The 15,232-nt window shown below is 35.8% G+C and overlaps 1 protein-coding gene across 1 annotated transcript in view; it reads right to left on the bottom strand.

The window, feature by feature from the left end:
- Positions 1-15,232, bottom strand: part of MGAT4D (MGAT4 family member D) — a 34,738-nt gene that overhangs the window by 4,350 nt on the left and 15,156 nt on the right. The window contains exons 7-11 of the mRNA XM_026697841.2: positions 14,576-14,651; positions 9,564-9,678; positions 6,189-6,319; positions 1,812-1,919; positions 455-648 (exon numbers count right to left, since the gene is read on the bottom strand). Of these exons, the coding sequence (XP_026553626.2) occupies positions 455-648; positions 1,812-1,919; positions 6,189-6,319; positions 9,564-9,678; positions 14,576-14,651 (624 nt within the window). The remainder of the gene's footprint in view (positions 1-454; positions 649-1,811; positions 1,920-6,188; positions 6,320-9,563; positions 9,679-14,575; positions 14,652-15,232) is intronic.

Here is a 15,232-nt window from a genome sequence, read left to right as displayed (position 1 = left end):
GAGCAAATTGCATAAAAACATGAGGAAAAGTTACCATTAATATGAAATTGTGGAATTTTATTGTGAAACACGTTCACCTTATTGCTTAGAGAAAAAGCTTCTACAACAATTTACAAACGAAAAAATAGGTGACTTATAGATAGTTATGAGAAGTCTTGGAGGTATTTATTCCACATGCATAGTTAGGAATAAAGCATTAACAAAGATTAGAACTATTATTAGGCATTATCCAGCAATGTCAGGTAAAATTATCGACATTCGCAATTTTATAAAAACATTTCAGATCACACGAGAAGAACAATGGAATCGTAATTTTATCTCACTTGTCTCCCCATTCAAATGACTTATTGGAACTTTTTTTTACTTTGAGAAAAAATAATACAAGTTAATTGACCAATTTTGATGAGGAAAAATCATTACATTAGAGACAATTTTGCATCAGGTGATAAATTACCTTATTATTTTCAATGGTTCCACAAAACTGAACAAAATATAATCTCCAGCTTTAGGAGCAAAAGCCCAAAATATTTCTATTCCATTGTAAGCCTTTTCTAGAGTAAACTGCTGGTATACTTTTAAGCTTGTTTTCATTTTTGCAGGAGGGTTAACATGTTTCTTAAATAATGATGTTTCAACAAAATCTTTATCCTGTAAAATATAGATGTACATTCACATGTAAAAACACTATTGTACAAAGTTTTGTCAAAAACAATAATGCACAAATTATAATTTTGGAATATAATGAGAATTGGGAATCACCTACTAAAGTCAATATGGGGAAGATTCAGAACTGATACAAAAATGTGTTCATTACTAAACAGAATAATGAAAAAACAATCAAACCTGCATCACCAAATTGTGATGTCACAACCCGAATCACCATGTTTAAACTCATATCCTTACATCAGGCTAAGTAAATCATGGTATTCTTGTTGCAACATCCCAATTTGTCACCACTCCCCATCACCACACAATTATAGTTGCCTGTGATAGTACCATATTTACTGAGTAATGATAGTCTCCCAAATAATTAGTTGTCAATTTATCAAATTACAGCTTGTCCTGCTGATAAGGAGAAGCTGCTGTTGGAAACAAAGAAATAGGCAGAGTACAATAGACTGCAAAGACTTCTGCTGAAGAATGTGGATGCTTAATTTTGCTCTTGGGTCATTTTCTTTCCACGTGCTACACCTTTTTTTTTTTTTTTACCCCATGTCCAGCTTTACTTTCCTTTTTGTGTTTCTGCTTGTCAGAGGAAAAATTGTTTATGCAAATAAAACCAGTTCAAACAAATAAGCGAACAAATAAATTATAACTGCATTCAGGGTCCTGGGAATTTACACCACAAGGAACTAAAGGGAAACTAAATGGAAGATTATTTTTGCATTTGTGTCACATTTCTGAGTTCCCTAGAGATATCTAGTTGACAGTGTGAGAACAAATTATTGGAGTCCTCATGCCTTTAGTCTGATCCAGTATAACTTTTCTATATAAATTAGTTAAAGGGAAATGAAACATGAGAATAAAAGCAAACTAGATACAAGGGAATCTAGTGTCCAGTGTAGTTATGTTTATGGCCATTTGTTTAGTAAACTCCAAATTAATAAGGTTGCTTTATTTGAAAATACAAAATCCTAATAGTTCCTTCCTACAAACCATAGGAATTTTAAAAGGCCAACTTAAATACTTAAAGACTGGAGCCACAGTTAATTTTATTTTTCTGTGAAAGCTTAACTAAAAGAAGTATTTCATTATATTCAGAAAGAAAACAAATTTAAATCGGAAGCAAATAAACAAAAAAGACATCTTACTCTCAACTGCTGTGTTTTCCCAGTTAAAGAAGAATAAAATCCCACATGTTGAAAAAGTGATGGTTTATAACGGATGCGTAAATTAGACTTCCGGCTTTGACAGTCTTTCTGGAAAGGAAATCATTTTTGTTTCATAAAAACCAGACAATTATATTTAACATAATTTTTATCTGAACATTTATTATTCTCTTACATGCAATCTTGTAAGAAGAAACTACCAAATGTATTAGCATGATATTAATAAGCAGAGCTGATGTAATATCAGACTATAATTACAAGTATTCCTAATGTTCAAGTGGATTTGAAGATTTTCAGCCTTTGTGAGGAAAAAAAAATCTGGCAGGGATTAAAGCCTTACCAGAAATATTAAAACCACATGGAAACGAACTTAGAAGCAGGGTTTGTCTAAGGATAAATGTAGAATATGTAAATAGAATAAATGCCATCAACTTCTAGAACTATTTTTTTACAACTTATGTAGAAAGATAGAATGTTTTTATCTTTTGATTACTACATGGTTTACACTGACAATAACATCATAGGGAGCAAATCATGAAAATAACTTCACTATACACCCTATGTGCTTTCAAAGCAAAGAGTGACTGAAGTTGCTTTAATCACTCAGCAGGGAATAATATGCCAAACATGTCCTCTGATAGTGAGGCCATCAATGATTTTCTGATTTTCTGAAGAACTGGTTGCTAGTGAAGCAATATTCAAATTCTAGCTGAGCCAGGGTGGCAAGAAATTATAGAATTTTGCACCAAATCAGCAGTGATTTGCCATCAGCATCATGCAATTGTAGTGTTAACAGAGGAGAACAGTAAAATCATCATGTCATGGCATTCCAATGAGTAATGGACATTACTATCCGCACGCCTGGCCAAGGATAACAAGACCTTGTGTTTCTCTTTGTTCTCAACAAGGAAGGGGTTCAAAGCCTCCCCAAAAGGTGAGGCTCCCTTATAGGGAATGGAGGCGAGCCTCCACTTGGTTCTAGCGTCCGCCTGCCATTGGTGAAGCCATAGCAAGCAGCGAGAGGAAACATTGGAGGCAAGAGCCCTGGAGGAAAAATGGGCTGCGTGTAAGGATGAATCAGCCACGAATTCAGTGGCTGCCACCAGTTTGCTAATATCCTGGTGCATTCGAATTTCCTCAGGAGGGACTCTTGCCTGCAACTGGCAAAGCCAGAGTAAAGAGATTCTGGCAAAGAAGGAAGTTGCCATAGCAGGCTTAACTGCCCAGGATTGGCCTGATGGTCCTATGGAAATTTAATTCTGCTTTCATATCTTCAGCTTTCAAGGTCTCCGCTATGTCCCCTGACACAGTGGTGGAAGAGACCAAGGAGGCCAATGGCCCATCTATTGTAGGCAACTTAAATGGCTCTGAGAGGATGGGAGCCATATTAAAGAATTTTTGTCATTTCCCCCTGGGTGGGAAAGGTACTCATTGTCTTTGAACTACATTGAGGAACAGGCTAGGACAATGAACGTCCTGCTGCGTTATGGTGGGTTCTGAAAACACCATGTTGTTGGGACCGTGGTTATCCAATGGTTCTGCTGGAGTGCAAGGCTCTGAACCTATCTGGGACATAGTTCTGGCTTTGTAAAGTAGGGACTTAAAGAGTGCTGGACTGAATAGTGAATGGGGGAGAGGTCAGGAGAAAGGTCTTCGTCCTCTGAGAATCTCTGCTCCCTCTGATCCTCATCCTCTAACACTGATGCCCTGCTCCTGGAGGAATGGGCAGGTGATGCCAATCCCTGGGGCCTAAGTGCCTCTGTAGAGAACTGGTAATGATGGATGGCCTGCAGTGGAGGTTCAGAGGCTAAGGAAGGCGGATGGCCTCTCATCTGTAGGTTGGTGGCCACGCCATGCGAAATGGCTTGGGAGATGAGGATCTTCATTTCCTCAGACAGCTCAGGTCCCTGGCTATCTACTGGGTGTAGCCCCAATGCAGTAGGAGTAAAAGTGGCCTCTAGAACCTGGGGTCTATCCCTGAGCTGATGCTCAGCAATGTCAGGTGCCATACAAGAAAAGGGAAAATTTTCCCTTTCAAACTCCTCGGCTGCTAGGGGGAACAGTAATTGTTCTCTATCGCCTCCTGGTGACCATGCTATTGGAACTGCAGGGTTTGTTTGAATTAACGGCTGCAGCTGCTGAGGGCGGAAAATGGCAGGCTCTGTTTGAGGTGAGGCAGAATGTCTCTGCTGCTCAGCCTTTCTTTCTGCCCTAGAGATTTGTTTGTCCAAGGCTTTCAGTCTCCCGTTGGCGTCTTTCTCCTCCACTCTGGTTGACTTCCTCGAATAGATGGCCTTTGCTCTAATTTTGTCTGCTGCATCCTTGCTAGCACATCTAGCTTTTCTGGAGCTGTAAACGTAATTACCGAACTGGTAGTAACGTTGGTTGAATCCCACCCCTGCGCTGAATCCACACTCCTCTGACCAACGGAGGTACTATGGTGGCAGTTTGCAGCTCAGGTCACAATCACGGATCAATCTAGGGCTGCTCCTGGTGGCGGCAAGACCAGATAACTGGGGGAGCCTGTGCACTCACACACACACACAGTCGTGGCAAAGGATGGCATTAAATTGCGCTCCAATGAGTTTTAGGGTGGCTGGTTAAGTTGAATTCCTCAATCAGCTGTAAAGTGCTGTGGCTGCAGGTGGCGTTGCCAAAGTTATCCAGGTGAGCAGTTTCACACATTCTGAGCACTGTTAATAGTGGCAGCTGTGAAGCACTTGGGAGATCTCCCGGAGGGCAGAGAGAGCCCGAACTCTAATTATGCCCTGCGACTGTTGATCCACAATAAGACCGATGGTAATGGCAGTGGGGAGTTTGGAATAAAAGCCATGGATCCAGCTAAGCAATTAATCAATTTTGGTGATAGCGTGCTAACAACGCCTAGCTGGGAAGCCTATCGCCCAGGTCTCTTTCAAAGCTGTCTTGGATCCTTGAGATGTCTTTCTGTCCAAGTTTCCTGAGCCAATCTTTACCATGTCTCTATAGGGCCAAGACTGAATCAGAACTGGGGTACCGACCATTGACGGAGAGGCGTGGCAAAGATTGAGGACTCAGTCTCTGGGCAGAAAGGCATGTGTCAACTCATATGTGGATTCTCCAATCAGTATGCTGGAGAAGAAGGAAAAATTGATAAGAAGTGGGGAATTGAGATGAAGAGAAGGTAATGAGAAAAGTGCTAGAGAAATGTCATAAGGCTTAAGCTTTGGAGGAAGTGGATACTAGATCTACAGTTGTTTTAGCATTTAGAAAGTATTAGCCAAATAGAGGGAGGATAAAGATGTGAGAAATGTATTAAAGGTTTATGCCTGATTTTAACTAATCTTTCTGGAAAAACAAAACACATTTTCTTGGTTAATGCTGCTCAAGCAATACATTAAGTTATAATATTAAAAGTAAAAAATTGAAAAACCCATGACAGATGAAAACTGTTCTATTTTTTATAAATATACATTCTAATCCAGATGTTAATACAAAACCCAATTTTGAAAAGCAACAGGAAAGTATTTGAATCTAAATGGAATACTGTATTGAATGCACATATTTAGGCAAAACAGATTTAAACGCTTTTAAAATAAAAATATTTATATCCATTCTTTTTCTAAAGAATACAAGTTAACAACAATTAAAAGCAATTGTGGTCAACCTATGACCACAACTGAGCCCAAAATTTATGTTGCTAAGTAAAACATTTGTTAAATGAGTTTGCCCCATTTTACGGCCTTTCTTGCCACAGTTCTTAAATGAATCACTGTAACTGTTAAATAAGCAAATTGTTAATGAATCTGGCTTCCCGATTGACTTTGCTTGTCAGTAGGTCGCAAAAGGGGATCATGTGACCCTAGGACACTGCAACAGTCATAAATATGAGTCAATTGCTAAGCATCTGAATTTTGGTCACATAACCATGGGATGCTACAACAGTCATAAGTGTGAAACCAGTCATAAGTGGCTTTTCAGTGTCATTATAACTTTCAACAGTCACCAAATGAACTGTTGTAAGTCGAGGACTATCTATACAAATGGAATGATAAATAACATGAAGTTATATAACAGCAAATAACCGATACTGTAAATTAAAATTGAATTTATTTATTAAACAACTTGAAGGAGAAATGATAATAGCCCAGGATAGATTTATATATTCAGTATAATGAGGCAGGCATTTTTCATTATACAAAGACTTAATTATTGACACTAAAATTGTAGGAAACTGGTTAATTTATAAATCAGTTTTAATAGAAAATGGTATAATTCAAAAAAAAATCTTAAAATTTTGTCTCTTTTGTTTTTGTTTTGGGTGTGTCAATGTGTCTGTATACATACATATAGCTAGTGTTTAAAAAAAAGAGTACTTACTCCATTTTTCTCTGGATTACAAACTTTAACCGAAAGCAAGTGGTCTAGTAGCCAGTCAATTGGTTTATCTTTGTAGAACATTAAAAAAAATTCCACTATCAGTGGTAAGTCTTTGCATCGGAATAATTTTCCTGAAAATGCAATTTTTTTAGAAAAGAAAAAAGAGAATCATAATTTTATTTACAACACAGTAATATATTAACTTATTGTCTAAATCTATCCATTACTAACAATTTGGATCAAGATTTAGTAACATTTATCCTATTAATTACACTTCAATCATACATAATTCAAGTTATATTGATTTTAATAGTATGGCAAAATCTGTTCTCAATCTATTGTCCATAGAAAATACCAGTACATTTTGTCTAAAGAATAGAAAATAATAATGAACCAAATTACTAATTTGGGCAAGCATTGAAATATTAACAAAATTAATAATTTCATGTGTTTGTGGCCCTTCATATGTATTGATTCTGACCTCATATGACTCATATGACAGAGAAACAAAAATAAAATCTGGTTAAAAGAATGGATGTACAGATAACTAACAAAATTAAATACCTAGGAATTACTATTTCATCAAGATGTACCACACTCAAACAAGATAACTAAGGTAAATTAAGCCAACAAATTAAAGAAGATTTAGAAAGATGGGGCAGCCTAAGACTTTTATTAACAGGTAGAATATCTACAATGAAAATGAATGTCCTACCAAAATTGTTATTTTTGTTCCAAAATATACCCATAAAACTAAACCAATTTTTTTTAGAGAACTGAACCAAATAACATCCAATTTCATGTGGCCAGGGAAAAAGTTGAGGATCCAATTACAACTACTACAGGAAGACAAAGAAAGGGAGGATGCGGCTTGCCAGAAAGAGAGATCTACTATCAAGCAGCATCACTGACCTGGATTAGAGTTTGGATAATATTAAAAAATAGAAGAATATTACAGTTAGAAGGCCATGATCTGCAGCAAGGATGGCACGCTTTCCTATGGTCTGATAGGCCAGGCACACACGATCACTTCCAACAACATAGAATTAGGCAAGCATTATTTAAGATTTGGAATAAAATGAAAAATCAAAATTATATAGAAATGCCAAATTGGGTATCAGTTCTAGGGGCAATAATACATCCAAATTTGTTAAAACAAGGGAAAATTGTTACCTATAAAGATATTATAAATGAAGTTGGAGAACTAAAATCTTGACATGATTAAAACTAACAAGGGATGTTTTTAGAATGGTGGGAATACTTACAGATCCAATCAAGGTATGGAAAGAATAAAAAAGAATGGGAATTAATGGGCAAGAAATGGTATTGGACAAAATTCTCTTGGGGCCAGATGCAAATTAATTAGCAAAATCTATAAAATTTTACTGGCATATAAATTGGAACTGGTAAAAGAGACGATGGTGACAGGGGCGAGAGATTTTGGATATAGCATAAAATTGAATCAATGGCAAACATCCTGGGAAAGGAACAAAAAGATTACACTTGCCACAGCATACTAGGAGAATTTATTTAAAATGTTTTACTGATGGCATCTCCCACTGGCTAGGCTGACTAAGATGTATAAAAATCAATCCCCAAAATGTTGGAAATGTTTAACAGAACAAGGCACATATTATCATACATGGTAGAGCTGTAAAAAAGAATTTTGGCACAGGATTGGGAAATGGTTGGAAGAAATGAAGGGGTTTAAAATAGACCATAGACCAGAATGTTTTTTATTGGAAATTATATACCCAAAAAAAATCGATAAGGAAGAGCTATATTTGATAATACACGTCATCATTGCGGCAAGAGTGTTATTTGTCCAGAAGTGGAAAGAGAAATTCCTTGTGAAGATGAAGCAATAAATAAAATTTTGACTTGCGGTGAAATGGATAGTCTAACACTAGAGATGAAAAATAAAGATGAATTGGAATATTATGTAATTGGAATAGATTTTACTATTGGTGCGGACAGAAAGGAAGGGTTCAAAATTGAAAATAATTGTTAAGAGCACATCTGTGATCATGAGACTTAACACTAAAAGTGTTAGAAGATGTACATAAGGTATAAGGTACATGAGTATATATACGGTATGTATAAATGTATATAAGATCTACATTCTGTTATATTTCACTAGAATGATAACCAAACGTTATGTCAAAACGACTCCACTACATTCAATGTTTTTTAATTGTTATGTTTAATAAAAAAATTAAACAAAAAAGATAAAATGTTCCACATTATTATCTGCTAAAATAGCAGCTACTATAGCAGCTCTTGCCTCCCAGATCCAACCAAGATGCTTTTAGGTTGTTTATTTTATTTTATTGTGAGATGGCATAGGATGATGATAATTCTATTTTTAATTACATCTCCATTGTTTTTAACATTTCTGGCTATCTTTGATTCCTAAGTGAAAAAAGTAAAAGCAGTACCCTAATGTTTTCACTTGGTATATGATTGTAATATGAGAGGTTACAGAAAGCTGGAGAGATTATTCAGCAGGGAAAGAAAAGCTACTCAAATAAAAGTGAGCTGTTTAGCACTTAGACAAATGCATGAATATTGAAACCAGCTCATTAACATTTAAATTTTAAATGAACTTTAAATTCTCTCCTAACACATAAAATTTAAAACCATTGGGTTTTTTAGAATGAGAATGGTTAAAAAAGACAAATATAGCATTCAACTTAACTTTATATTCATTTTATCAACTATAATAATTAAGTGTATCATTGTTACCTTTATTGTCAGAGTACAACATGTGTACAATGAGATTGGCTATTTCTATCTCTATTACCAACAAGGATATATCCTAAATGATGGAGACTTTTTAAAAATAATGTATTATACTATGCATATAGTGCTTGGATGAGATCAAGGCAACTCATTACACAACTCCACCAGTTATTTTCTTTCATGATCCTCTGGAAATTCCATAATCCATGTAAAAAGTTTTGGGTGTTGTTTTTTTTTTGAAGCACGTTGATTTTTATCTGAAAAGACTATATTTTTAAATTCCAAATAAGCCTTATTAAATTCCATGAGACTTATCTATTACTGTAATGCATACATAACATAGACTGAAAAAGCAATTTAAGTACAGACACACCTGATTTGGAATAATATTTTATTGGGTTGTTGTTTGTTGTCCCTAGTGCTTTTAGTGAAATGGGTGGCCATACAAATTCTATTAATAAATAAAAGAATATTGTGGAAAATGGCCACCATCAAATATTTAATAATACAAATTTGCTGCTGAAAGATAGAAAACGTATCCACTTATATTCTTATTGAGGCTGATCTTTGTGAACTCTTGACAATATTTATTTATTTTTATTTATTAAATTTATATACTGTTGCTGTACTTACCAATAAATCCAAGCTGAGAAAACTCAAGAACTATCCATTCCTGTGATAACTTTTGTTCAATAAATTCATGTATTGTATATAAATAGCCATGGTTGGCCACAATGTCATCTTCTAGCTGAAAAATATATTATTGTTACTGGCAAAATCATAGATCCTAAGACTCTTAATAGAATTTTTCTTCCAGAAGAAACTTAAAACTCCAGCAAGAAAAGGATTTGAGTAAGAAAGATTTATGAAAAGATGAGAGTTCCATGTGCCATCAACTTATCATTAGAAATCTAAAAATAGAAGGAACATTATTGTATATTGGGAAATAGATCCAGAATGTACATTATCAATAAAGCTGATTTCCAGGAACCACTAAAATGATTATTATGTCAAGACTCAACTAATACTCTGATAAAATACTGAAAAGAATAAACAATCAATGTATGTATGAATATAAAATCTAAATAAATTCTAGTGGATGAAATTAATTGCCAATGACAAGGTAAAAGTATGGAAATGACATTATAGTCAGGAAGGCAATCTGGGAGTGCAATCCTTGAATCCTTCCCTGACAAACAGCAGGTGGGAAAATTACTTTTAACAGAGAGGATCCACCACAGATTGGCAGGGCTACAGTCATGTATATGAAAGCTTACCCAAACGCATTTCTATTGGCAATGTACCAGGTCCCTTAAGACTAAAATAGAATATTCTTACTCTGAAACATGTCAATATTTGCTATTTAAGCTATTCTCACTGGGAACTCAGGCTGTCTTGACTCTAAGCTGCTTTAAGAAAACCTTGTCCACAGGGGTGGGATTCAACTGTTTAACAACTGGTTCTATGGGTATGGCCTAATTTGTGGGTATGGCTTGGTGGTCATTTGACTGGCTGGGTGTGGCTTGTATGTAAATATTGTAAATATGTAAATGTTAAATTTTTAATTAAAAAAACCAAAATCAGGCAAAGCAGGCAGGCAGATTGAATCACAGATTCACTTAGAGATCTACCTTTTTGCAATCTATTGCCTGAATCTGTCACATAAAATTTGCTTGCAAGTAAACTCACAAAATTAACTCACAACACACCATGTATGTAAATATTGAATTTTTTATTTAAAAAAAAGAGCAACTTTGACCCAAAATGGGGCAAAGCAGGCAGGTAGATTGAGTTGCTCACAGAATCACAGAGTCACCCAGAGATCTAACTTTCTGCAATCTACTGCCTGAGTCTGCACTGAAAAATAGAAGCTTCAGTCCTAAAGGAGGTTCAGCTCTGCTTTTAGATTAGCTAGAAAGCAAGAAATCCAACGATCCTGCTTTCTAGCTAATCTAAATCTCCTGGCACAGCAGCTGTTCTGCTGTACCAGGAGATTTAGATTAGCTAGAAAGCAGGATCGGAGGGAACAAAAGGAAAATAGCAACTTAGCAGGCAAGTTTGCCAGGTAAGGATTGAGTGGGCAGGGAGGGGAGAGGCAGGGCCAGCCAGTGGTGTGATTTGCCGGTTCTCCGAACTGGGCAGAATCATAACAACCGGTTCTATAGAACCGGTCTGACCAGGTATTCCACCCCTGATTGTCCAGACTGGAATACTTTTGACAACAGTTGGCAAGGTATTAAGTCCAGACTACAGATTATCATATACCTACACTGGAAAGTTCTCTTACTGCTGTGCCTTCCCTCCTGTCTGCACTAGGAAAACAATTACCAATCGCCTGCTGTGTTGAGAGATCCTTTTGGACATATATACTTTGATATGAGTATAGGTGTACAAAATCAGTATATAAAATTGACTACATATATACAAAGTTAGAATATGCTAATGTATATACATGCAGAAAAAACTTTGAAAACCTCCTTTCTTATGATTATGTTACTTTCTTTTAAAATTTGTAATAAATGCTGTAATAGCATTGTAGTTAAGGCATCTATCTTGTAAATGTAAGGTTACTGGTTCAAAATCCAGCAACAGCATTATATTTAAATTATTGTTATGTCTCTGATTTTATTAATTCTCCCTGTGCGTTCTTCAAAAGTAAATTTAGCAACTGGCTGTCTTTTCTGGCAATGGGGCAACTGGCCATCAAAGATAAGCTTTGAGTCAGGCATAAGAAATCACAAAGTACATTTTTGTAAAAGTATGGTAGGTCTTGTAAAAATATATAAAATTAAATGGACCATTCCCTTATTAAATTGTACTGTATTGATTAAAAAGTAAGCATGTTAAACTGCTTTACTTCTGTATTTTTCCCTAAACACAGTACAGGGCTATCAGTGGTTTCATTTAGTTCTGTGTAGCAGCAACAAGCATGGGGCAAAGCAGCAGCTTCCGAAATGTGGTGTATGAGGAGAGTGGGTGTGGCTAGGTTTCCTAGGTGTGGCTTTCTTCCCTTGCATGCTTTTTATATATATATGCGTATGCAGGGGTGGGATTCAGACGGTTCAGGCAAACCAGATGTTAAATTTACGTCTGGTTTGCCAAACCAGTAGTTGAACTGACCGGATGGCCCCACCCACCCCTCCCCGCTCCCAGGAGCCTCCATGTGGCTCATTTTGGATGCAGATAAATGCAGGGTCCATGCAGAGGCTCTAGGAAAGTGAAAAACAGCCCTCACGGAAGTTCCAAGCTTGTTTCCGGCTTCCGGAGGACCTCTGGAGCCTGGGAAGGCTGTTTTCACCCTCCCAGAGGCCCGAGGAAAGCCTCTGGACTCTGGAGAATGCAAAAAAATGTCTCTCCCAGAAGTTCCTAAAGTCTGGAAATGGGCCTGTTTCTGGCCCCGGAGGCCCTCTGATATCCTTTTATCCCATAATGTCGACCCTAAGGCTGGTGCTTCAACAGTAACATGAAAACAAAATAATATGTTTTCCTTTGTAATACCTTAACATTTTAAATTGAGCATTAACTGCACAAATATAAACTTCTCATGAAATAGTATGTCAAGTCAGCTCTTGAAATGAAATACGACTCAAATGTTTCTGACTGTTGGCTCAAGATACTAAAAGCTAATGAAGTTTTTAATGTTTTCATTTTATGTCCCTTGAGCATTGATAAAAAAAACACTTTCTAGGCCCTACTGATTCAGAGCGGCTCAAAAATGCTTTCAGCTTTGAAATGCACAATTATCTCAGAATGAGGGAGGTTTGAAAGGAGACCAAGAATAATTACATTTCACCCTAGGTGATGAGGGATTTGGTTGCTTGCACTTATGGCTCCCACACCCTCATTATCTATTCCTTGGAAGAGTTAAAAGTCTTTCAAAGGCCCCTATCGACTCAAGAAAACATGAATGACTGCATGGACTGAAAATATTGACACAAATTTCTCTAAACCACTCTCAATCTTTTATTGATTCATAATGCAATTGCTAGTTTTTTTTTTAGAAAAGGAAAAAATAGCTTGTATGGGGTGGTTGGTGGGGGGGAAGGAAGAAGCAAATAGGCAGGTTAATTGTCTTAAATTGCTTTCCAGCACAACTAGAAGGAAAGGAAGAAGCAACCAGATCTGCTCCTCTTCTTCCCTGTCTATTAGTAAAGGATTCTCATTGACACATACATTCCAGATTTAAAGAAAACATAACATGAGAATAAGTACCCTTTAATCTCTCTTCCATGTAAAGGAAATACAGTGACAAACTATATACAGTGCATAAAATTTATTCAACAAGAACTCAGCTCTTCATTTCCCAGTCCATTCTGGTCATATTTTTACTTCTACTATATTTGTAATATATGTAATAGTAAAATGAATTTACCGGTTTCACCTACTAACTTCATTTAATATGATTTATACCTTCCTTATTTTTGCTTTATAGAGCACAGTATTCTCTATTACTAAAATGTTTTGATTTTTCTATCACTTTTTTTATTTTCTTGGGGTCTATTTTCCAGGTCCTTTCTGAAGTGGCAGATATCATGGTTAGGGTAGGTGTACTAATTAAGACCCACATGAAAGCCACATGTTTAATGTAAGCTTCTCAATCTTTTTAATGCAAGCAGTCCTTATTTAATGGTTCAGCAACCATTTGAATTTACAGTGGTGCTGAACTAGTAATATTCACGACTGGTCTTCATACTTAACAATAGTCACAGCATTCCTTCAATCACGTGATTATGATCTGAACTTTTGATGATTCACAGGTATGATATTGCAGCATCCTATGGTCATCTGTGACCATTCTAGTCCTAGTGATTGTTAAATGAAGAGTTCCCATAATACATTCAATAGTGCCCACAGCAACCATAGTGAAACCAAAATAATGTGTTGTGAAAAAATTCACAAGCCAGCAGCATAGGTTGTACCACTTGTGTGATTTTAACAAACAAATTTCAATGTAAAAAATAAAATCCTGCATGTTGCCCCTATGGAAGAATCAAGCCAAGCAGTAGATCATGTTCTACTTATGAATGGCTTATATTTCAAAAGGCCTTTTGTAAATCCATTTTATTCTTAAGTCCAACAAGCACAGTACAGTTCTTACCATACATAAGGAATAGCATCAGGGTAAAACCTGATAGCATTCACAACTCCAACCTAGAAATTGGAAAGGCAAGAAAGAATCAGTTTCCAGTGTGCCATGCTGGAATTGTGAATATCATCAGGTTTTACCACAATGCTGTTGCCTGTGTAAGGTAAGAACTATACTGCAACAATTCACAACTACAACCTAAAAGGTCCTGGATGTCAGAGAAAGATAGGAAAGTTTCCAGTGCACTGCATACATATTTCTCATTCTCTTCCAAGCTTTGGGTGTGGACAGGTTTGTTCACATTGGCAAAACTTGCAACCTGACAGTTCATTAGTACATCTATTGTCTACCATTCTCAGCAAACTAGATCAATATATTCAATTCTTTTATTAAACACTCTTGTGAATATTGAACATGAATATGATTTGCTAACTTCATAATAGGTACTTCCAAGTTATTTAATAATAAAACTAAATCTGACACCTAAAGATTGTAGAAGACAGACACATACATAATCTTGCACAATTTAAACAATTTATATAAAGTCATGGAAACATACCTGTAAATAATATGTTCCTTTTTGTTGGGCATACATCATTAAGAAACTGTAATCCAAATTCTGTTTTGTTCTCCACCTAAACAAAAAAAATCATGAAAGATGTTAATTACAAATCTATACTTATATTTTCCTTCTGTGTAGATAAAGACAAATATATTTTTGCTGAAACCCATTCAAATTATTTTGTTAGGTAGAATTCAGAATGGAAATTGTTTTGATTATTTCTAATTGGAAGATAGTGATGTAGAAAATAATCCTATTGATTATTTTGGATTTCAGCAGCTTTGAGTACTATCAAGAATATTTCCTCCATCTGATATTTTAGAAGTCTGATAGATTGGGTCAGTTCCTACCTGACTTGGACATTTCAGAAAACAGATCCTTTATTCACCTAATATCATCTTTCAAGATCCTTTTACCATATTTTTCTAAAATTTAATTTCTCCATTAATCTTCTGTGATAAATGGTTTTTATACAGTTGGAATCTCCACATAAAAAATACTAGGAGAACCCTCATTTTATGATAACAAATAAACCAGCTTTGTATCTTATTTATGGTCTAGAAAATAGATAGAAGAACTGAAGTGGTGAAGTGGGAATCTCTGGTTTTTGTGCCAAACAAATTTTCTCATATTGAAAACAAGGAACTATAGCAG

Source organism: Pseudonaja textilis, chromosome 6, assembly GCF_049901715.1.
Source record: "Pseudonaja textilis isolate UNSWEBS1 chromosome 6, rPseTex1.2, whole genome shotgun sequence".
Taxonomy (NCBI): Eukaryota; Metazoa; Chordata; class Lepidosauria; order Squamata; family Elapidae; genus Pseudonaja; species Pseudonaja textilis.
The sequence above is the reverse complement of the archived record's forward strand: the minus strand, read 5'-3'. Positions and strand labels throughout refer to the sequence as shown.